Genomic DNA, 24,304 nt, shown 5'->3' on the forward strand with positions numbered 1-24,304 from the left:
AGAGCGTCCCATCCAACAGCAACAGAATACAAGTTTTCTTCACGTATCCACAGAATATCCTCCAGGATGGATCATATGTTAAGTCATAAAACAAGTCCTACAAATTTAAGAAGATTTAAATCATATAAAGCATCTTTTCTGTATTTTTTTAATGTTTACTTATTTTTGAGAGAGAGAGAGAGAGTGGGGAGGGGCAGAGAGAGAGAGAAAGAGACACGGAATCCCATGCAGGTTCCAGGCTCCGAGCTGTCAGCACAGAGCTGGACGCGGGGCTCGAACCCGTGAACCATGAGATCGTGACCTGAGCCAAAGGCGGGTGCTCAACCGACGGAGCCACCCGGGCGCCCCTGTTTCTTTTCTGCCCACAATGGCATGTAACTGGAAAACTGGAAGATTCACAAATAAGTGGAAACGAAGCAATGCACTCCTGAACAACCGATGAGAAGAAATCAAAAGGGAAATCCAAAAAAATCTTGAAACAGATTAAAATGGAAGCTCAGCACACCCAAGCAGCTCTAAGAGGGATGTTTGTAGCTTGATGCCACCTTATGAAAAAAGAAAGTTCTCAAACAACCTACCTTTACACCTCAAAGAACTGGAAAAAGAGTAAGAAAGTCCAAAGTTCTAGCAGGGAGAAGTAAATAATAAAATTCAGAGTAGAAACAAATAAAATAGAGGCTAGAAAAAGAATAGAAAAGATCAACAAAACTAAGACCTGGTTTTTTTTTTCAAAAGACAAACAAAATTGACCAAATTTTAGCTACACTAAGAAAAAATAAGAGGGGCGCCTGGGTGGCTCAGTCGGGTGAGTTTCCGACTTCGGCTCAGGTCATGGGTGATCTTGAGGTTCCCGAGTTCAAGCCCCGTGTCGGGCTCCTGCTTCGGATCCTGTGTCTCCCTCTCTCTCTGCCCCTCTCCCACTTGCACTCTGTCTCTCTCTCAAAAAATAAAAATAAAAATAAAGAAAAAGAAACAAAAAGAAAAAAGAAGACTCCAAATAAAAAAATGAAAGGTACATTGCAACTGATACCACAGAAATACCAAAGATCATAAGAGACCATATTATGAACAATTTATGACAACAAATCGGACAATCCAAAGGAAATGAATACATTCCTAAAAACTTACAATTCACCAAGACTGAATCATGAAGAAATAGAAAGTCTGAACAAGCCAATAATGAGTAAGGTGACTGAATCAGTGAAAAACAAAACAAAACAAAAAAATCACCCACTAAAGAAAAGCCCAGGACTGGCTGGCTTCCCTGGTGAATTCCACCAAGCATTTCAAGATTTAATGCTTACCCTTCTCCAACTATTCTAGGTTCATTTTATGAGGCTTGTGTTACCCTGGTACCAAAGCCAGGTAAGCACACTATAAGAAAAGAAAATTACAGGCTGATATCCTTGATGAACACAGATGAAAAAATCCTCGACAAACTACTACCCAACTAAATTTAACAGCACATTAAGATGATCCTATACTTGGGATGCCTGGGTGGCTCCGTCGGTTAAGCGTCTGACTTCGGCTCAGGCCATCATCTCGCGATCTGTGAGTTCGAGCCCCGCATCGGGCTCTGTGCTGACGGCTCAGAGCCTGGAGCCTGTTTCAGATTCTGTGTCTCCCTCTCTCTCTGACCCTCTCCCGTTCATGTTCTGTCTCTCTCTATCTCAAAAATAAATAAACATTAAAAAAAAAAAGATGATCCTATACCACCATCAAATGAGATTCATTCCTGGGACGCAAAGATGGTTCAACGTGCACAAACCAATAAATAAAATGTGATACCCATTAACAGAATGAAGGATAAAAATCATGTGGTCATATCAATAGATGCAAAAAAAAGCATTTGACAAAAGTAAACATCCTTTTATGATAAAAACTCTCAAAAATATTGGTATTGAAGGAGTATACCTCCACATAATAAAAATTCTATATGACAACCCCATACCCAACATCATACTCAATAGGGAGAAGCTGAAGGCTTTTCCTCTAAGATCAGGAACAGGAAGGATGCCCCTCTTGCCACTTCTATTTAACATAGTACGAGATATCTTACCCAGAGAAGTTAGGCAAGAAAAAGACAGAAAAGGCATCCATATTGGAAAGGAAGAAGTAAAATTTGTCTCTGTTTGCAGATCACATGATCCTACATATAGAAAACTCTAAAGACTCCATAAAAAAATCCTGTTAAAACTAAGAAACTAATTCTGTAAAGCTGCTGGATACAAAATCAACTTACAAAAATCAGTTGTGTTTCTTTTATTAGTTTATTTATTTATTTTGAGAGGGAGACAAGTGGGGAGGGCCAGAGAGAGAATCCCAAGCAGACTCCATGCTGTCAGCACAAAGCTGGAAGCACGGCTTGATCTCACCAATGGTGAGATCATGACCTGGGCTGAAATGGAGTCAGGCACTTAACCAACTGAGCCACCAGGTGCCCAAGTTATGTTTCTAAGTGCTAACAATGAGCTAGCTGAAAAAGAAATTAGGGAAACAATTCCATTTACAATACCATCGAAAAGAATAAAATACTTAGGAATAAATTTTATCAAAAGGTGAAAGATCTGTATATAGAAAACTCTGAAACAAGGACGAAAGAAATTCAAGACACAAATAAACAGAAAGATAGCCTATGTTCATGGATTGAAAGAATTAATGTTGTTAAAATGTCCATAGTACCCAAAGTGATCCATAGAGTTAAAGCAATCACTATCAAAATTCCAATGGCATTTTTCACAGATATATGAAAAACAATCCTAAGATTTGTATGGAACTGCCAAAGACCCCAATAGCTAAAGCAATCTTGAGCAAGAAGGACAAAGCTGGAGGCATCACACTTCCTGACTTCAAATTACATTACAAAGCTATAGCAATCAAAACAGTGTAATACTGGCATAAAAAGACACATAGATCAATGGAATGAAATAGAGTCCAGAAATAAACCCATGCATATAAGGTCAACTAATCTTCAACTGAGGTGCCAAGAATACTCAATGGGGAAAGGACAGTCTCTTCAATAAATGGTGCTAGGAAAACTGGATATACGCATGCAAAAGAATGAAACTAGACCCTTACCTCACACCATACACAGAAACCAACCTAAAATGGATTAAGGACTTACTCAAAAAGGATGTAAAACCTGAACTGTATAACTTCTAGAAGGAAACATGGGAAAAGGCTCCTTGACATATGTCTTGGCAATGATTTTATTTTGTTTTGGTTTTTGACTTAATACCAAAGGCACAGGCAACAAAAGACAAATAAGTGGGATGACATCAAACTAAAAAGCCTTTGCACAGCAAAGGAAACAATAAAATGAAAAGGCAACCTATGGAATAGGATAAAATATTTCTAAACCATCTATCCAACATAGGAGTAATTTCCAAAATATGTAAGAACTCATACGACTCAGTAGTAAACAAAACAGGGGCTCCTGGGTGCCCCAGTTGGTTAAGCATCTGACTTCGGCTCAGGTCATGAGCTCACGGTTCAAGTCCCCCATTGGGCTCTGTGCTGACTGCTTAGAGCCTGGAGCCTGCTTGGGATTCTGTGTCTCCCCCTCTCGCCCCTCCTCTGCTTGCACTCTCTCTCTCTTTCTCAAAAATAATCATTTAAAAAAAATAGTAAACAAAACAAGACAACCTCCCCCGACAAATAATTCAATTAAAAAATGGGCAAAGAACCTGAATAGACATTTTTCTAAAGATGGCATACAGATGGCTGACTATAGGAAAAGATGTTCAACATCACTAATCATCAGGGAATGTAAATCTAAACCACAATGACATATCTCCTCAAACCTGTTACAATGACTCTTATCAAAAAGTCAAAAGATAATCAATGTTTATGAGGATGTGCAGAGAAGGGAACCCTTGTGCACTGTTGGTGGGAACGTAAATTGGTGCAGCTATTATAGAAAACAGCACAGAGGCTCCTCAAAATATTAGAAATAGAAATACCATATGATCCAGCAATCCATCTTCTGGGTATTTATCCAAAGGAAACAGAATCACTATCTCAAAGAGATATCTGCACCCCATGTTTATGGCATCACTATTAACAGTAGACAAGATACAGAAACAACCTAAGAGTCCGCTGATGATGAATGGATAAAGGAAATATGGTATATACCCAATGGAATATTATTCAACCTCAACAAAGAAGGAAACCCTGACATTTGTGTCAACATGGATGAGCCTGGAAGGGCATTAACGCTACCTGAAGTAAGTCAACACAGAAGGACAAATGCTGCAAGATCTCATTTATATGTAGAATCCAAAAAAGCCAAACTTAGCAGCAGAAAGTAGAATGGTCACCAGAAGCTGAGAGGTGGGGAAATGGGGAGTTGTGGGTCAAACGGCATTCATTCTCAGTTATAAAATGAACAAATTTGAGGGATCTAATGTCTAACATGGTGACTAACGTATAGTCGTATAACTGTATATATGTATATACTGTATATGGTCACATACCATAGTCATATAACTGTATATACTGTATATATGCGGTATTATATACTTGAAATTTGCTGAGGGGGCCCTCCAGTGTTCCCAATGCACACAAAAAAATGGTAATTATATAAAGTGGTGGCTATGTTAATGACCTTGACTGTGGTAATCACGTCAGCATCTATGGATAGCAAAACATCACATTGTACACCTTGAATATATACGGTTTTGTCCATCATACCTCAATAGGGGTGGGAGAAAAAAATAGCATTATAATATCAGACCTGCCACCAGAGGTTGTTATTTAGTGTACTCATAAAGAAGCATGCATAGTACTTTTGCACATTTAAACACATATTTTGGGAGCTGGGTTTCACTATAATTGGTCTCCTTTGTAACCCTATGTTATTTTGTGTATGTAAGAGCATGATTCTAAGCAGAAGTTCGGAGGCTTCGCCGGCCTGTGGTTCCATGCGAATCCTCGGGCCAAGGGCTAAGAGCCACTGCCAAACCAGTGGAGCAGTGGGAATGGCTTTTAACCCCGTCTTCCCATTTTCCACAGCAGTGTCCTGGGTGAGGCATGTGTGTGTGTGTATGTTGGGTTCAAGGTCTCATGCAAGGGGGAGGCAGGGGGACCCGGGGGCTGTGCCTCGGCTCTACCGTGGACTAGCTGTGTGTCCTCGGACAAGCCCTTGTGCCTCTCTGGGCCCCAGCTTCGACCTTTGTAAATGCAGGTCACCCTCTCTGCTCTGAGATGGCAGATAATGCAATCCTAAAAGGCTTTGAAAACTGTGACCAGGACATTTGATAAGGTGGCGGCAGCAACTCCTATTTACGGGGTACCTACCACGTGCCGGACACTTCTCTAAGGCTTTCCACAGTGACAGTCACCTAGGCCTCACAGAACCCCAGGAAGTAGGTGCGGTTAGAATTCCCAACTGGAAGAGGAGGGAACGGAGGCTCAGAGAGGTCGAGGAACATGCTCCAGGCGGCACAGAGGGTAACGGGGAAAGTAGAAGGGAGCACAGGTCTGTCGGCCTCTGCAGCTAAGCTTCCCCAAGAGTCTTACAGCCCAGACAGAGGGCCCGCCCAGAGCTACCCCAGTGAGCGGCAGAGCTGGGACCCTGTGGCTGAGAAGAGGGGGTGGGGTCGAAGGGGACGTGCGTTGCAGCCAGGACCCCGCCCCTCCTTCAGCTCACGTGGGACTCATTTGCACACTCTGATGGGTGGGGTCCCTCCCTGCAAAATCGGAGAGAGTTTTCTGCCTGGTTCTAGGAACAAGGATATCTTTCCAAACAGCGATGTGCTACCCTTTGTAGATGCAAGTGGGGCTCCTGATGCTCCCCGGAGCGCAGGCCCGGAGTTGCCTGTCTGCTGAAGGCCACCTTCGGCACCCAACACTGCCTGGTTCTAAATCTGTCACTCGCTAGCCGTGGCCTTGGGCCTGTGAGTGCCTCGGTCTCCCCAGCTGCACAAGGGAGAGAATCACAGCACCTGCCTTAAGGGGAGGTTGTGGGAATAAGTAAGTCAATATACGTAAGGCACTTAGAACAGCTGGCACTCGGTGGGTGTCGGTCAGTCGTCGTAAGCAAATACCGGTGCCGGCACTGCACCAGCAGCAGGGGCGAGGCAAAGGAAGGATTGAGAAGACCCTGCCAACACCTCTGCAGCCCTGGGCAAGGGGGGAGAATCGGGACAGCCCGGCGGCCTCAGGCTCCAGGGCCAGCATGGGGGAGGTGAATGTAAGCCGCTCCACGGGGATGCCCGTGTTCCCTGTGTCAGATACATGGGGACCTTCCCCAGTCACTGCACCAGCCACCTGGGGACACCAGCCCTGGGCAGGAGTGGAGGGGGGGGGGGGTTGGCCCTTATGGGGAGGGGGTGGGTAACCATCCTGAAGCCACCAGATCATCTGCTAGCAATTTGGAGGGTCCCAGGTAGGTCCTTCCCGGACAGAAGAGTCTCCTTTGCTCTCTCCCCGCCTCCCTCCCATCGCTGGAGTAACTACCAGGTGCTGAACACCCTTCAGAGAAGAAACAATGAGAAAGACGCGGTCCCCGCTCTCAGACTGTTTACAATCGTGTGCGCGTGCATGTGTGCAGTAGGGGACACATGAGATGTGTCCACGCCTGCCTGGACGCAGAGGACCAGCAGATGGAGCCTGGGAACAGACACGACTTCCAGATGGAAGTCAGGGAGGGCATCTGCTGACCCCCGAGGAGCCCCACATGGTTTCTACGGCCTCGCGGCACTCGGAACCAACCCAAACGGGGGAGAATCGGCGACACCTAGTCTTTGAATCCTGTCCACACTGAACCCCAGATTTAGCATCCTCAGGTGGGGAGGGCTTATTTGGGGCTGGCGCTCGAGGCTCACGGCCGAGAACCTGACTTGGTATTTGCTTCCTTTCCGGGAGGCCAGCAGCAGCAGAAGGGAAGCCTGGGCAGGGGGACTCGGGGTGGTCCCAGATGTGCCCGGAACTGGGGCCTTGGGACATCGGAGCGTCACGGAGCCTCTCAGGTTGGCTTCTCTAACCGAGCTGCTGCGCCCAGCCCCGCAGCCTACATCCCGGCCTATTAAAGGCCTCAGACTTCATGTCCTAAGGGGCCTGCTTTCAGTCATAGGCCGAACAGAAACCAAACACGGCTCCCCTGAGTGCTTCTTGCCACCGAGATTCAGTCCCCGGGACAGGAAAATGCGGGGTTGTCACCCCGCCTTGTGAAGCCTCTCATCCCGGGACAGCTCCTTCCTCTACAGGTCTGATGGTGCTGGGGTCACATCAGGACCCTGCATCATTTCCTAGCAGGGTGCCTTTGGGCCTCAGTCCCCCTCCTTTAAATGGGGGTGCTAACTGTACTTTTCTCCAAGGGATGCTGTGAGGATGAGTTAATACGTGCGAGGGCTGGGAGCCAGCTTTTCTTTTCTCTTCTTCTTTACAGTGTTTATTAATTTTTGAGAGAGAGGGAGGGGCAGAGAGAGGGGGAGAGCTGCTGACAGCACAGACCTCCGACGCAGGACTTGAACGCCCGAACCCCTGAGGTCGTGACCTGAGGCGAAGTCAAACCCTTAACCGACTGAGCCACCCAGGTGCCCCTCGGAGTCAGCTTTTCTGGCCGATGCGTGTGCTCACGTGTGCGTGTGTGCATGTGGGCATGTGTATGGATTGTTCTCTGAAGTGCTTCGTGGGCTGTGGTCACCTCTCGGCACTTCGCCCTCCCGGTGCCCAGCACAAAGTCTGCTGCAGGCGTGAAGGCTGGCCAAGGGAGGTCAGGTGGCAGCAGGCCTAGAGGCCCCAGGGGTCCAGCGCAGCCCCTGCTGCCTGTCCATGTGGCCCAAAGGTAAGAGAGTGAGTGACTAATCCTGGCTGGGCCCTGGCTCCTGGGTTGTTCTATTTACAGATCTGGAGGAGGGAGGAGGGAGGAGGGAGGAGGGAGGAGGGAGGGGATCAAATTACAGCTGGAGTGGGGGTAGCAGGCTGGGGCCCCCCAGGTGGCACACAGGCCTGCCCACCTGCCCCCCCCCACCCCCACCCCCGGACCGAGCTGCGGACAAAACACAAAAGGGCACTGAGGCTCAGCTGTGCGGGAACTGGCACAAACTACAGGTCCCAAACACTCTGGGTGTTTGCCCAGGCTTGCCTGGTTCCTCCCACTTCCCGGCAAGGTCATGACTGGGCTGTATTTGTGGCTGGGAGCCATGCGGGCTCCCCTGCCCCCTCCTGCCCACTGTCAAGCAGGTCACTAATGGTAGCCAGTCATGACGCGGGCAGCCAGCCCTACAGCTTTTCCTGGGTGGCCAGCAACCAACCTTTCAGGCTCAAGTGGCTAGGGCAGTCCACGGCCACAAAGGGGTCAGGGTGGCGTCAGATGTGGCGGGGGGTGGGGAGGCTGGCTGAGGCACCCTTGCAGCTGGATGGAGGCGGGGTGCCTTCCACCCCTTCCTGTGCAGAGGTGGGCTTGAGCTAACATTTCTGGCCCTGGCTGGCCCTGGGCATGAGAGAGAACTATGTATGGCACAGCTCTCGCCCTCAAGTGGCCCACAGTTATCTTCAAACTTGGTTTAAATGTTATCTGGTCAGTAAAATTAAATTTGGGACGCATTCCTATCACCGCTTTTTACTTACAAGTTAAACACATTTAAAATGTTATCATTTGTGCTGACAAATCGTCATGAGGAACACAAAAAGATGCTGAACGTCATTAGCTCCCAGGGAAACACAAATTAAAACCCTTTGGGGCGCCTGGGTGGCTCAGTCAGTTAAGCATCCGACTTCGGCTCAGGTCATGATCTTGCGGTTCGAGCCCCACGTCGGGCTCTGTGCCGACAGCTCAGAGCCTGGAACCTGCTTCAGATTCTGTGTCTCCCTCTCTTTCTGCCCCTCCCCTGCTTGCGCCTTTTCTCTCTCAAAAATAAACAAACATTAAAAAACAAACAAACAAAAAAACCACGAGACGCCACCATACACCCATCCGGACGGCTTAGTCAAAAAACAAGACGGAGAGTGTAAGCGTTGGTGAGGATCTCGAAGTTCTAGAAACCACCTCCAGTGTTGACATAACAAGAATATAAAATGTGGATGCGATTCCACTCCTAGGTGTATACCCGGGAGAAGTGAAAACCCACAAAAATGTGTTCGCCAAGATTCCTGGTACTCACAATACCCCAAATGATGAAACAACCCAACGTCCATCAACTGGTGGCAGGATAAATAAAACGTACTGTATCCACACGATGGAGTATTATTCAGCAACAAAAAGCAGTAAAGTCCTGATACAGGCTACAACACGCTGGGTCTCGGAAACGCTATGTTAAATGAAAGAAGCCAGTCACCAAAAGGCCGCTCGTATGACTCTCCACTTATGTGAAATGTCTAGACTGGGCAAGTCCATAAAGACAGAAAGTAGATTAATGGTTGCCAGGAAAAGGGCTGGGGTGGGGGGTGGGAGGAATGTTAAGTGACTGCTCATTGGTACAGGGTTTCTTTTTCAAGTGATAAAACTATTCTATTTTTTTTTTTTAACATTTATTCATTTTTGAGAGACAGAGACACAGCGTGAGGGGGGAGGGGCAGAGAGAGAGGGAGACACAGAATTCGAAGCAGGCTCCAGGCTCTGAGCCGTCAGCACAGAGCCCCACGCAGGGCTTGAACTCACAAACCGCGAGATCATGACGTGAGCCGAAGTCGGACGCTTAACCGACTGAGCCATACAGGTGCCCTGAAACTATTTTCTTAAAATTTATTTATTTATACTTGAGAAAGAGAGAGAGAGAATCCCAGGCAGGCTTTGCATGGTCAGCGTGGAGCCAATGCGGAGCTCAAACTCAACGAATCGGGAGATCATGATCTGAGCTGAAATCAAGAGCAGATTAACCAACTGAGCCACCCGGGCGCCCCAGTGATGCAACTATTCTAAAATGGATGGTGGCAAAAGTTATACAGCTCTGAGAACATATCAAAAACCACTGGGTTGTATACTTTAAATGGGTGAGTTGTATGGTATGTGAATTGTAGCTCAATAACGTTGTTATAAAAAAAAAAGAGAGAGAAATTGAGGGGTACCTGGGTGGCTTGGTTGGTTGAGCGTCTGACTCTTGGTTTCAACTCAGGCCACAATCTCGAGGTTTGTGGGTTCGAGCCCCACCCCGGGCTCTGCGCTGACAGTGTGATGCCTGCTCGGGATTCTGTCTCCCTCTCTCTCAAAATAACTAACTTTAAAATACATACACAAAAAAAGAAGTGGAGATAGCACAGCCTGTTACTGAGGTGCGTGAACCAAGAGTACACTTGCCTTGGGTGAGAGTCCAAGGGCTTCTCATGAACTCAATGCGTGGATTCTGTGACATTGGCATCGGTGGCTCTAAGTTATTCCCTAGTTGTTTCCCACATATCTGAGTTCCTAAGCCCCACGGCCTCTAGAAAAGTGAGGCTTATGTAGTCAGCACTATTAATTATTGTTGTAGGGGAGATGGCACCATGGGCTAGTCCACTTAGCTTCCGAGTGGCTTCCGCTCACACAGCTGGTTCTCTGCACTCCGTGCCATGCAAGCAGACGGCCAGTCATGGTCACAGTGTGTGGCGTGCAAGGAGGGTGCTGAGGTACGAGGCCCACCCTTCTGGCCCCCAGGATGGGTCAACGAGCAAGGCAGATGTGCTCCAATGAGAGGGGCAGGGAAGCATCACCTGCTACTCTGCCAAACGACAGAGGGTTTACAGAAGGGCACACAGCTGGAAACTAGCACAGAGCTGCTAATCTCCTAGCACGAGGTCTCATCCGTTCCCCCAGACTCATCCCCTCCTTAATTAAGCAGAGGATCAGCCCCCGAGAGCCATCGTGGTCACTGGGAGCTTGTCCAGCCAGGCTAGGCTGGCTCCCCTGAGTGCAGCCATTAGATCGTCGATTCAGGAAAACATCTGGGTGTTCCGGATTTACTCAGAATCAGTCAACGTAGTAAACTGCAAGGTAGGCCGGCAAGAACACAGGCATGGAGGCAGCTGGGGTCATATTTCAGCCCCTGCCACTGATTAGCTAGGCGGCCTCGACGAGTCACGTTACCTGAGCCTCAGTTTCCTCATCTGCACATGTTACCCATTTGAATGAGTTGTAGTAAAGATCATGGGGGACAAGCGAAGTGCCACAACGTGAGACTGTTAAATTCGCTCACTCTTCATTTTGTTCCTCTCTACCTAGGATTTTTAAAAACCGTTTGTCTGTGTCAAGCAGAAATAGACGCACCTAAATCAATACGTGGCGTATTCTCTGCTGAATGGAAACATTTACTCTGTAATTTTCTAAAAATGTGCCCTGAGATGACGGCCTGGAGGTTGTGCACACATTTCGCACCAAGGCAAACTGCAGGGAGAGACTGGCTGCTCTTTGGGGCTCGGGGAGTGGAAGAAGAGTGGGAAGCAGAACACGGACAGGGGGGCAGCAGGGAGAGGTTGGTGGTCAGGAGTGAGGCACCAGTGTGGTTTGGGACTGGCCCCTTGAGCTCTCTGGGGACCGCAAGTCCAACATCCAGCTCCCTGCAAGGGACGGTCCTTGTGCCACTGGTGTTCCCAAGCCACCCTCCCTCACCAGGATCCCCAGCTCCTGGATCAAACCTGCACAAGCTGCCTCTCTGCCTCCACACCCCTGAGAGTAGCCCTTTCCCACTGACGGTATTGCTCCCTTTCCCGTCTCTCTTCTCCCTGGGCTCTCAGCTCCTCGGGGTTGGGAATGGAGTCAGACTCACTTTTGTAACCCCAGCAATTAGCCCAGGGCCAGGCACAAATGAGGTCACACCCGAGCTGCACCTGGGTCATCTGGAGGGCTTGTTAAAACAAACCGCTGGGAGGGGCGCCTGGCAGGGGCTCAGTCGGTTGAGCGTCCGACTTCGGCTCAGGTCACGATCTCTAAGGTTGGTGAGTTCGAGCCCCACATCTGGCTCTGTTGCTGACAGCTAGGAGCCTGGAGCCTGCCTCGGATTCTGTGTCTCCCCCTCTCTCTCTCTGTCCCTTCTGCACTCGTGTTCTGTCTCTCTCACTTTCAAAAATAAATAATAAAACATTAAAAAAATTAAAAAACAACACAAAACATACTGCTGGGCTCCATCCCCAGAATTTCTGCTGCGGATACTCCCAGGACCACACTTTGAAGACCACTTCAGAAGATGAGCATAAAAGGGGCTGCGCAAAGGGTGAACCACTCCAGATGTGGCTTCTTTCCTGGGTTGTTAAAGTCAGGCCCAGCCCTTAGCCTGCCTCCTCCCCTAAGTCCTCCCTGTCCCCTGGGACCCCCGGTATCAGTGCTCTCTCCCCATGCTCCTCTCAGCCATGGGAGGCAGGTGCATGTGCTCCAATCCCCTGACCCGCCCAGAGCTGGGTCCTTCCAGCAGAAAGGGGATCAGGGCCGTGGCAACATTGCTCCCAGAGTCAGTGGGGCAGACTCTCCACAAGGTGCTCTCAGGGCCTCTCCCCTCCCGCACGTGGGTCATCAGGCCCATTGCGGGCTGAGGGAGAAGAGAGGGGCACCACTGGGCAAGTACACAGATCCTGGGCGACCCAGGAGCTCCCCAACACCCTGACTGGAGGCGTCTTCGGGAGGGCTGAGTTTTCTGGATGGCCAAGAACTCAGGTGGCCTGACTTCATACCCAGGGCTCGTCCACTACCACAATTTGACAGGTGGGCCAGGAAGAAGTGTTCACTGGACTGGTTCATTACCACCCGCTGCCAGCACATAGGCAGGAAGGTGGTCAGCGCTGGTTGGCAGGGGGAAGGGGGAAGTCCCCACGGTCAGCACCAAGGCCAGAGTCTTGACGCAGGGAAAATGGTAAGCCCTTAGGTTCCCATGCTACACGACCCCCGGGGGGCACCACCAACGTTGTAATCCCCGTAAACAGTAACCTCTACAGTTGTGCAGTGCACATCCTGTGCAGTTTGATGCAATGGTCCTACCAATCCTAGTCTGCAAAATGGTTTGTTATTCCCTGAATACCTACTATGGACCCATGAGGTGTTCTGGCAGGAGGCCAGAAGATGGTCTAGCCTCTTGGGGCAATCAGGGGAAAAGCCAGCTACATCCTACGGTGAGGAGAAAAGTGCTTTCATGAGGGCATGCCCAGGCACTGGTGGAGCCAGGGAGTGGCTTATCTCTGCCCAGTGAGGTCAGGGCGCTGGCATGCAGGGGCAGCCAGCTCCCTGAGGGCTGGTTAATCCAGCCAGGCTGGAGGCTATCAGGCGGCGGCTGCTGAATCTGCAAGCCTCAGCGTCTGGGGTTGGGTGGCTTCTTGCTTTCCAGGGACACCTGGAGCTGCAATCCCTGGGGCCAGAGGGGTCCCTTGTGGTCTGTGGCCCCCCAACCCCCTCCCCTCGCCATTGTGCGGGTTGGCAGAATTAGAGATCAGAGCCCCCGATTACTGGGCAGAAGGAGGTGTGGAGGCAGGGAAAGGGGCAGAAGCAGCCAAGACAAATAAGGGCAGCTCCAGGGGCTTCTGCCAAGGAGCTCAGCCTGCCTCCCTGGCCTGGTTCCTGAGCTTGCTTGGGGATGCACGCTTCCCCAGCTGATGGGCCACTTTTTCAAAGAAGCTTCTGAGAGGACTGACTTCCAGTAGCATCTTTCTCTGGGCTCCTAAGGGCACTGGAAGTCAGCCTCCGCTCTCCAAATGCTCTCTGTGGGGCGGGTCATGCAATTACTCCCCCCACCCCTCCCCCCACCATGGGCTGGCTCCAGGCAGACCTCTGACTTCGCCAAGAATCCCTGAGAGCTCAAAAAGCTGGTCCAGGCAGCCCTGGGAGAAGTCCCGGCTTCCTCCCGGATCCTAGGAGATCTTACACTCTGGGACACACTTTGCATCTGGCACTGTCACCCCACTACAATAGGGGTCACTTCTTACTCGTTTCTGTGTCTCTAGCACCTAGACTGGGGACTGGCACCGACTAGGTGCTCAGTTAATGTCTGCAGCTTGAATGACTTCACTGCTAGTTTCTGTGCCTGAGGGCAGAGTGTATCTAAGAGTCTTGGCCGTTCTCAGAACCTAGCGGGCCCTCCCATACCCCGGGGTGATTAAATACTACCATAATTTCTAATCCCTACCACAGCCTGGTCAGGTTGTCAGACCTGGCCAGGCATTTCACTCTTTGATAAACTTAATCACACAGAAGACTTGTTATGCACAGAGGGGTTTAAACCCAACGAGACTCACGCAGCTCTGGCCAAAGTGGAAAACCAAACACCAGATGTGAGCCAGAGCGGGGAACAGCCTGGTATGTGGGTACCCACGAAAGAGGGCTTCAGGGATGCTGGGTCAGTGGTTCCAGGGCCTCTGGGCTTCTGACCCAGCAGGGAACAACCATTCGGAATGGTCTGCCCAGTCTGCATGAGGCAGGGGTGTCCAGGGGCAGGTGAGGCCCAGATTTAGTCTTTTTGCCTGGAAGGCCCCTTCCCTCCAAATGACAAAATTCAAGGTCTGGCAGATACAATGGTGGGTACTTTCCCTTAGGAGTAGAGGGTGATGGGGTCCCTGATCACCCCTCCCCATGTGCTAATGTGGATAGTAAAAGGATGGGAATGCAAGCTGGTGCAGCCACTCTGGAAAACAGTATGGAGGTTCCTCAAAAAACTAAAAATAGAACTACCCTACGACCCAGCAATTGCACCACTAGGTATTTATCCAAGGGATATAGGCATATTGTTTCAAAAGGGTACATACACCCCCATGTTTATAGCAGCACTATCAACAAGAGCCAAAGTATGGAAAGAGCCCAAATGTCCCTCGGTGGATGAATGGATAAAGAAGATGTGGTATACACACACACACACACACACACACACACACACACACACACACACACTGGCGTATTACTCGGCAATCAAAAAGAATGAAATCTTGCCATTTGCTACTATGTGGATGGAACTGGAGGGTATTATGCTGAGTGAAATCAGTCAGTCAGAGAAAGACAAAAATCATATGACTTCACTCACATGAGGACTTTAAGAGACAGAACAGATGAACATAAGGGAAGGGAAACAAAAATAATATAAAAACAAGGAGAGGGACAAAACAGAAGAGACTCTTAAATATGGAGAACAAACTGAGGGTTACAGGAGGGGTTGTGGGAGGGGAGATGGGCTAAATGGATAAGGGGCACTAAGGAATCTACTCCTGAAATCATTGTTGCACTAGATGCTAACTAATTTGGATATAAATTAAAAAAAATTTTTTAAAAATGACAAAAAATGTTGATAGTAAAACTAATATAATTCATATTGAAATTCCCAGTCCGGTGAAATGAACAACAGCTTCTGTAAAACCTTTCCCATTCTATGAATCTGAAATAACAATCTAAGTATTGTTATGCAATACTTGCTATGCAAATAGGAGCAGCTTAAAGGAAGTCTTCTAGTTCCCCCTTCCCTCCACATGACTGCCCCTAAAGTCACATCGTGTAGAAATTCCGGGCCTCCCCAGGGCCGTGAGGTCCACCCTCCCTTACAGGGGCAGTGGGACGGACACAGCCCAGCACATAGCAAGGGCCTGGCACGTGGCACATTTGCAATAATCAGGCGTCAAATGAACAGCAGACATTGGGAGGTGTGGCCGGACTCACAGTGCGGAGAGATCCTGACAGCGGACTTGCACCCTCGGGGTCTGGCCTGCGGAAGGCTATCATCACTTCCATTTTGCAGATGAGAAAACTGAGGTCCAGTTAAGACTTCCTTAAGGTCCCAGAGTTGGCTCTTGCCTGAGTCCCAGCTAGTCCCTGCATTCAAGCTGCCTCCTGGGTGGTGAGGGCGGGCAGCTCGTGCTGGGGCATGAATAATAGCCAGTCACCTGGTCTGCATGGGGTTCTGGGGTGGTCTGCTCCCTTCCTCCCGCCTTTCCGTCTGCCCTGCTGGGCTGCCCAGACTCACACTTTCCAGCCTCTCATTCTCAGCTGTTTCTGCAAATCCAGGGCTGCCCTCTATCCTGGATTCCAAACCACCACAGCACGGGTCCCAGGCCCTCCGTCTCCCTCTCCCTGAGGAGTCTGAGAGGCAAGAAGGAGGCTCCACCTAGGTCCAGGCACTCACCCCAGACCCCTCACAGCTGACCTCAGCGGGGACAGGACAGAGGAGGCCAGTCTCAAATCCGGGTTTAAAAGCTGGGTTAGAGCCGCACACGTCTTAATTGGTACATTTCTCTTTTCTCTGTGGGCATTTTTCCTTGCTGATGGACTCTTACAAACATTTTACTGTTGTATTTCTTGCACTACTGCCTGGAATCGTTATTTCGACATCATAAAAAAATCATTATATTTTTAAAAGAAAGACTGAGAATTCCTACAAAAGAGAATACAAAAAGCTTGGGCAGACACACACACACACACACACACACACAGGCCCATCCACACACAAATATATCTACGTGCAAGTTTAGGCTGACAGGAAAAAGAGGTTTCTCGCCATACCGCTTTGCAAAGTAGAAGTGAATGAATAATTGATAGGGCTTTTTCCAAACATCTAGATTTTTTAAAATTATTCTAGAAAAATCCGGTTCGATTACTTAGAGCCGCAGTTCTGCGCTAAACCAACCCAGAAATGGTTACCAATAAGTAAAATTCACGATTCCCACTGAGCCAGCCTTCCACGGAATTGCATCATAAACAGGAACATCTTTGTTTTGACCCGCCAGAGTCCACAAAGCCGCCGCTCTCACTAACTGAAGGCACTGTCTGATCCACCCTCGAGCCCTTTACTCTGAGTAACGTTCCTGACTTCACGTACAGATGACAGTATTTCCCACTTTCTTTTGGCAAGAACTTCATCCATCTCACCGCACTCACCCTTCTCCGCCAGTTGCAAATGAGCGGTGCCTGAACCGAGGTCATGAAGCTTTAGTTCATCTGACTCCCCGAGATACTGGGGCACCCGTAAGCGGGCCAGGGGTTGGTGGTGCTGGTGGGAGAGGCCCACGCACCACCCGCGCCACCCTGGATCTATGCCCTAACCAGACTTACCAACAACGGGCTGATGCGACATTTGGCCAATGCCAGTGTCTGACGCATGAGTCCCTTGATGGCCCCACGGGGATCCAGGCCACAGCTTCTTGCTTGGTCCCCCTCCGGTGTGCGGGCAGCCTGACTCTGTCTTGGAAGTCAGGGCTCAGGCTGACCCTCACAGGCGAGGGACCTGCCGGGCTTGGACAGCTGTGCTGCTGCCCCCCTCAGCCTACACACCAGCTCCTGGCCACAGGGACTGGCCCGGGAGTGGTGACTGATGCTTGGTTACAGAGCGTGCTGGGAGAGAGCAGTTCTGGTTGATACTTCCTGTTTGGGGAGGAAACCTCACTGGTAATAATTAGTGGCTCAGACTCCAGCGTCTCTGCCACAGGAACTGAGGCAGGACAGCCAGCAGAGCCCAGGATGCATAAAATGAATAAATGTCATCCAATGCAGGGTGGGCCGCCTCCGTGTGTGTGTGAGAGTGTGAGTGAGAGAGAGAGAGAGAAAGAGAGAGAGAGAGAGAGAGAGAGAGAGAAAAAGAGAAAGAGAAAGAGAAAGAGAAAGAGAAAGAGAAAGAGAAAGAGAAAGAGAAAGAGAAAGAAAGAGAAAGAGGTGTGTTTATTCTTCGGATTACAAAGCCAAACATAATGGCTGCAGAAAGTGGCAATTTATCAATTGCTGTGGGGGTAATTTATTGCAATCACTGCAGCTGTCCTTGGCTTGTGATGGTTTTCTCAGCATTTTGTGCCAACAAAGCCTTCATGGTCGCCTTTATTTGCCTGTCTGTACCCACAGTGTGGAGAAAGACAGACAGAAGGACCCACAGACAGGAGACAGTATTGTCCCGAGGGCAAAGCAGGGATGCGTGTGTGCCTTCCTGCCGCTGGTGGCTTTTCTAGTGACCCTGGGGGCCAGGCTGACGGCACAAACGGAGGTCAGAGGTTTCGAGGCTTTTTTTATCATTGACATTAATGATGCCAAGCCCAGTCTTAGGACAAGTATATGCAACTGCTTCCAACTTGTTCGAAAACTGGTGACCTTGGAAAACAGGAGCTTTGAGTCACCCTGGGCATTTGGATAACCAGAATATGCACGGCCGGGCCCCGGGCGGGTTTATTCTCTTATTACAAGCCGAACAGCGCCTGCATGGCCATCTGACTGCTGTGGCCCAGTGCCTTGTCTCCTCTACCAGAAACCTCCTGTGGGCAGGGGTATTCCTGAATCTCCCAAGTCCAGCGTCGGCCAGTGCACACCGACAGACTTCCCTTGCCTTAGCTCACTTTTCATTCCCTTCTTTCTGGTCTCTGCCACCCACCCCCCCCACTTCTGCCAAAGCTTATTACCTCCACCTTACATCTTGACATCCTGTCCAGCCAAATCCCCCTTCCTTGGGGACTGAGGACGCCTCCCAGCCCCCATAGCCCCTCAACTGTCTCTCCCGGCTCTGCGTTCACAGAGGATCTAGGTAGACAGACCTAGGTGTGAATTCAGGTTCAGCTGCGTAAGCAGTGTGACGTTGGGCAGGTTCCTTTCCTTCTCTGTTCTGATGATTAAGCAAAACAGTGAAAATGAAAGCCCCCGAACCCACATCTCAGGACGGCTTTGGTTTACACGTTTCCTGTGTTTTGCTGTGGACCGTTCACTGCATGCTGTCCTGGAATCTTCTCCCTCTGCTGCCTGGTGGTGCTGTGTATTGTCACTCAGCTTCCCACTTAGACTGTGAGCTCTCCAAAGGGCAGAGACCTGGTGTCCCGCACCCCTGTGCATCCACACAGCCCTGCTCGTGGTAATTCTGCCGTGAGGCCCCTAGATGCCTGTTGGGCCGACGGGGGGCTCAGGCAGTGTTCTCAAACGGTAGTGAACATGGATTGGGGTCGTAGTGAACACGGGATGGCGGGGGAGCTTAGGCTGCAGATTTCCAGGCAGTCCCAGAGGGCCTCTCTCACCACCCCCACCCCTGCCCCGATTCAGTACTTCGGGCGGGCTCAGCACTCTCTGTCCCTATCACAGCTTCTGGGTGGTCTCTGATCCCTTTGAGGAAGGTGTACTGTCAGGAACTCACTTTCTTCGGAAAGCAAACCCCCCAGCTGTGAGTGGACAGGAGCACGCCCCCTGTTCCCACAGGGGTCCAGGTCAGCTGTGGTTCCCGGTGTCCTGGGGTTTTCAGTGAGCCCTCAGCTGTGCCCTGAGTTCCCCCTCCCCCTTCGCCACACACAGCCATGCTAGATTAGAACATCCAAGAAGAACTGTAGCAAAGGTTACAGGAGGACGACAGGCCCAAGAGGCAATACACAACAGAGCGTTGTCAGCCTTCCAATCCAGGAACACCGCGAGGACAGGGCTTTCCTGGCTAGAAGTTCCCAACCCCCCACACAATCCTTGGCGGCCCCGCCCAGCACCGGCCTGTTTCCTTCCCTTCCAGGGCCGGCCACTACCTTATTTCTGGCCACCCTGCAGCCATCTGCAGGGACCAACTACAAAGCGCCTGGTCTTAACCTCTTGTGGCCGCCCAGCCCTGCACCCAGGTTGTTTGTGGCTGACTCACAGGGCAGTGGTGATCGACTCCCCCACCCTGCCCACTGTATCCCACGTACAGGCCTCGCTGGTCACCCAGCCCCCACACAGGCCCCTCGGATTCCAAACGGCCCACCCTCCTGATGCCACAGGCCACCCCATCTTTGCGCAGACTCCACCTGTAGGGCTCGTGTCCCAGCCAACACCTCCCCGCTGTGTGCCTGCATGATTCACCTTCAGAGAGACCCTCACCCGGACCACAGGGCATACTGTCACCTCCCAAGCCCACCAGTAAAATCACAAGCCTACCTTCCCCACAGGCCTGATGGCCACACCACAAGCATCGGGGGTGACAGCACCAGGAAGGGTCAGCCACCACAGACCCCAGCACGCCGGCTTTGGGACACCGCTGTCTTCCCTGGGAACTGAGATGGCCGTTTGCCAGCCCCCAAATTCCTTCACATTTACCCGTGATTGATTTTATTGTACTCTTGGGGCTCTGTTTTTCAGTTTAAACATCTGAGCTATCCTAATCTGATAGCTCTAGAAAGCTTAGGAACGTGTGCTTCCATCCCACCTGGCTCTCATTAAGCGGAAGGGCGAGGTAGGAAGAAGTTGGTGCCTGATTGCAGGACAATTAGTGCCCACCTGTTGCACATTCTGCCAGGTGACTGTGGTGATTTACAAGGACGGACTGATTGGGAAGAGCTGAGCAGCAGGTAATTCTCCGGTGATAGGGTTCCACACCCCAGGGGGAACCTGGGGGGGTTCTGCCCAGGGGGTTGAAGTGACAATACAGGCCTTTTTGATCCTGCATAAGTTAGCAGTGGCTGCTCCCGCCCACCCTCTGCCGTCTCTGGTTTTGGATCCTGGCTCGCATTAGCTGTGGGACCTGGGACTCAATGATGCTGAGCCCCCTCACTTCCAATTGGAAATAAGGGGGGGGGGGAGGGGGGCGCCTGGGTGGCTCGGTTGGTTAAGCGTATGTCTCTTGATTTCGGCTCAGGTCATGATCTCAGTTTGTGAGTTCGAGCCCCACACTGGGCTCTGCACTGACAGTGCAGAGCCTGCTTGGGATTCTCTCTCTCCCCTCTCTCTCTCCCCCTACCCTGCTCATGCTCTCTCTCTCTCTCTCGCTCTCTCAAAATAAATAAAAACTTAAAACACAAAGAAGTGGAGAGTGTGGGGTTTTGCTGGGTTAGAAATGACCATGGACACTCATTCCACCAGAAGAGGGACTCAGTCTTGAGTACCTGGCACCAAGACGGTGCTCAGTACCCTTTGTTGAGTGAATAAATGATGAGGCAGAATTTGGACAAGCAGATATAGTTAGTAGTTAGGAGCCTCTCAAGTTTGGGGTGGAAAGAATGGATTGGAGTCTCGTGTTTAACTTGGGAAAGTTACATCTATCTCCTTAAGAGACCCGAAGGTTCAAATGTGCTTATGGATACGTCACGCTTGGGGCCTGACAGGTGGGGAACTGAATGTTCAGTGATGATGACTGTCATTTCAGGTGTAATCCAAGCAGTGCCCATGGCATGCCAAGGATGTGAAGGGCTGGTCTGTAGATGTCTGGGCAGGTCGGAAAGCTGGCGGGCCCAGCTGCAGAGGGCAGCAGGAGGAAATGAGAGTTTTGTAGTCCAATGTTTAGAAACCACCTAGGGTGGTTTCCCCACGCCTTGGTTCCCCTCTCCAAGTTCTGGAACCTCCACAGCCTCCTGGATTCGGAACGGGGTTGGCAAGGACAGGATATGAGTGGGAAAAGAAGCACACCCCCCCTCCAACCCCCCCCCCCGGCAGGGAGGAAAGGAGCCAGCTTGGCTTTAGGTTTTAATGACTGCTTTGAAAGGCAAGCTTCCTGGTTTTAAATCAAGAGGCTCATCCTCAGTCCAGATGCTAGAAAGCAATTTCACAGAGTGCTCATCTTATGAAGCTTGGACCGCCCAGGCAAGGGAGACGTGGCCACCACACCAGTGGGGAGGGCAGGGAGGGGTAGACCCAGCCACAGAGAGCCCAGACATCCCTGCAGACCCGGCTCCCCGGCTCCATCCCAACCTGCCTGAAAATCACCCCAGCCACTGAAATGTTCTTTTGCAGGCCGGTCAGAGAACGAAGCAGGAGGCACAGACTTTTCCTCCCAGTCTGGAAGGCACTGGCCAGGACACTAAGCAGGGAGCCTCGAGGCCTGAGCCCCGCGGCCATCTCTGAAACATAGAAGAGGATGTGGAGGCCACTCTCTGGGCTTTAGCTACCTTTTCTAGGGAACTGGGGGGGGGCTCGGACTAGAAGAGCAATGAGCCTAGAAGGTCTCCAGCTGATTAACACTCAAATCCTGGGGGAAGAGGGAAGGATCTGATATTTTTTGCACTCCTAAAACTCATCACTTCACACAACTAATCCCTCAGGCAGGTATTATTGTCACTGTCTTATAGAGATATCAAGTGCAGCGTCCCTTAGCAAGGTAGATGAAGAAGCCAAGTGTGGAGAGCTGAGGACTTGGCCAAGGTCACATGGTGAAGAGCTGAGATTCAGACTCGGTTCCATCTGACTGCAAAGCCAGGGGCTCTCACTTACCGTGAGGCAGCTGAAGCTGCCTGACCCCCGCCCCCTCCAGGGCTCAGATGCGCAGCTTTGGACTATAGTCCTTAACTCTCACTGTTTAATTACCTGGAGCCCTGCCCAATACTCTGATAAGCACAAGGAGGGAAGGGCCAGGGGGCAAGGAAGGGAAATGAACTGAAGAGGGCACATCTGTGATCCCAGGGTGACCACAGGTCCTGGGGAGCTCAGCAGGCTTGGGACTGGCTGTCCAACCTCCTAGTAAACAGGTGGCCTGGAATAAGCTCTGGGCTGGCTCGGAGGTCACTCCAGGCCTTCCTCCTAGATTGCCTGGCTAAGGCCACCTGCCCATCATTCAAAGCCTCCTTCAGGAAAGTTTCTATACCTCACTGATGCCCCCCTAAGTCCATTTCTCCATCAGACAATGATCAAGCACATGCTCCCAGCTGCCCCATCAGCCCTCTCCCCATTCCCCCAGGCCACCGGGGATAGAGACAGGCACAGAGATGGGTAAGACAGTCTCAGTCCTCCAGGTGCTTCTGGCTGGGTGCAGGGTCATGCAGACTCTGATTCAGTGCCGGTGGATGGGATCTAGGCATCTGTATTTTTAACAAACCATGCAGGTGGCTGAGGGGGCACACCCCTGTGAGACCCTTTTGGCCTTGTGGATATCCTGGACCCCATCACTGCATTTTTTGGGCTTCCACCTCTGAGAACATGGCCTGTCGGTCTCACTGGCAGGCTCTGGGCTTCTAAGTCCGATAAATCTGTGTACAAATCCCTATTTCTGCAACTTGCTACCTGCGTATCTTTGCCAAATAGCCATGCTTTCTGGGGCTCAGTTTCTCCATTTGTAACAAGATGACAGTCGTGCCTTCCTGGCCTGAGGATTAACTGGGACAGTGCATGCGTAGCAAGCTGCCTGGCACAGATAAATGCACAATAAATGTCCGCTATTAATTATATCATCACTGCACTCTGATAGACAGAAATACTTCCCTGGGGCTATTTCCAGAACCCCACTTCCCAGAGTCTGTTTCAGAGGCGGCCCTGGACACCTGGGAGGCCTTTCGGTGCCCTCTGCCACGGCTTCTGCAGGACCTGCCTACATTTTCTCCGGGGTTTCCGCCTCTTGGGCCCCAAAGACATTAGCTCAGTGTACCTTTCATCTACCCAGAGCGCCCAAAGTTCCAACCACACCCCTGTGGGCAGCCTGCCCCCACATTTCGGGGAAATAGGCAGGAGAGTTGAGTTTCCCAGGCAAGAGCTCCTGGCCAGAGGCAGGCACTGGTCAGCCTGGCCCCTTCCAGTCCAAGGTCGGGCGCCCCGCCCCGGTCGGCCTGCTCCTCTGGGGCCGACAAGCGGCTGGGAGGCCTGGCGGGGAAGGTCCCGCCCACCGCTCCCCGCCCTTCCCTGAGACCCGCCGGCCGGAGCCTCGGGGACCGAGGACCCGAGCATTTGGCCGGTCCGCAAGGCTGCAACCCGGGTCCGGACGCGCGTTCTCCCTAGTCCCGCCCCGGGCAGGACGTCCCCGGGCCCTGTCTCCCGGCACCGCGCACGCTGCTGGCGTCCCCAGGGAAGGCAGGCGCGCAGTGGAGGACCGGGGATCCGGGTTCTCTGTCGCCGGGCGCACGTGGCTCGGTCCCAGCGGCCCCGGGCGCCCGCAGACGCGTGGCGGCGCCCGGCTTCGGAGCGGCGGTGGCGCAGGGGTGCAGCGGGGGCAGCCGCCGGGGCGGGGTGGGGGGTCCCAGGCAGGGCGCTGCCCACAGCCCCGCGAAACGCGGCGGAGGGGGTCACTCACCAATCCGGCGCGCCGCTCGGAGCAGCGGCGGCGGCTGAAGGTCCGCGTTGGAGGCGGTGGCTCGGCCCGGAGGCTCCTCCCCTCCCGGCGCCCCGCCCGCCCCCGGGGCCGGACCTGCGGGGGAGGTGGCCGCCCGCCAGCCCGCCCCTGCTAATCAGCCGCCGCCGCCCCCAGCAGCGCAATCGGAGAGCTGCAGGGTGCTCTGGCCCTGCAGCCGGGCGGCGGCGCCCTACGACCCTCCGCCCCCGGGCCCGAAGTTCAGAGCCAGCCCGCCCCCTTCCTGATCTACTTCCCCTCCTCCCTGCCGGGGCTCAAGTGTGCAAAACTCCCGGGCCACCACTTAACCAGGACAATGAGGGCGCGGAGACCAGGGTGACTTCTGTGTCCCGCTTCCTTAATGGGAGGGACACCTCAAATCCATTACCATTTTATAACCGGGGGTGAGTGGTAGGTCGGGTTTGCACAGATGGTAAGAGACCAAAGTGTCAGGTTGGATCCTGCTTCCGTCATTTTTGCAG

General features: G+C 51.6%; 1 protein-coding gene across 3 annotated transcripts in view; it reads right to left on the bottom strand.

Moving 5' to 3' along the window:
- Positions 1 to 24,304, bottom strand: part of STEAP3 (STEAP3 metalloreductase) — a 50,273-nt gene that overhangs the window by 20,966 nt on the left and 5,003 nt on the right. The window contains exon 1 of one of the 3 annotated variants that reach the window (XM_045479550.1): positions 23,787 to 23,910. The exons of 1 other annotated variant lie outside the window; for it this stretch is intronic. Coding sequence is in view for 1 of the 2 variants with exons in the window: in XM_045479549.1 (XP_045335505.1) it covers positions 16,928 to 16,949 (22 nt within the window). In the remaining variant the exon portion in view is untranslated. Of the gene's footprint in view, positions 1 to 16,927; positions 17,370 to 23,786; positions 23,911 to 24,304 lie in introns of those variants that run through there. One more of the 3 variants, XM_045479549.1, reaches the window with a different exon arrangement.

This window comes from Leopardus geoffroyi, chromosome C1, assembly GCF_018350155.1.
Source record: "Leopardus geoffroyi isolate Oge1 chromosome C1, O.geoffroyi_Oge1_pat1.0, whole genome shotgun sequence".
NCBI classification, from domain to species: domain Eukaryota; kingdom Metazoa; phylum Chordata; class Mammalia; order Carnivora; family Felidae; genus Leopardus; species Leopardus geoffroyi.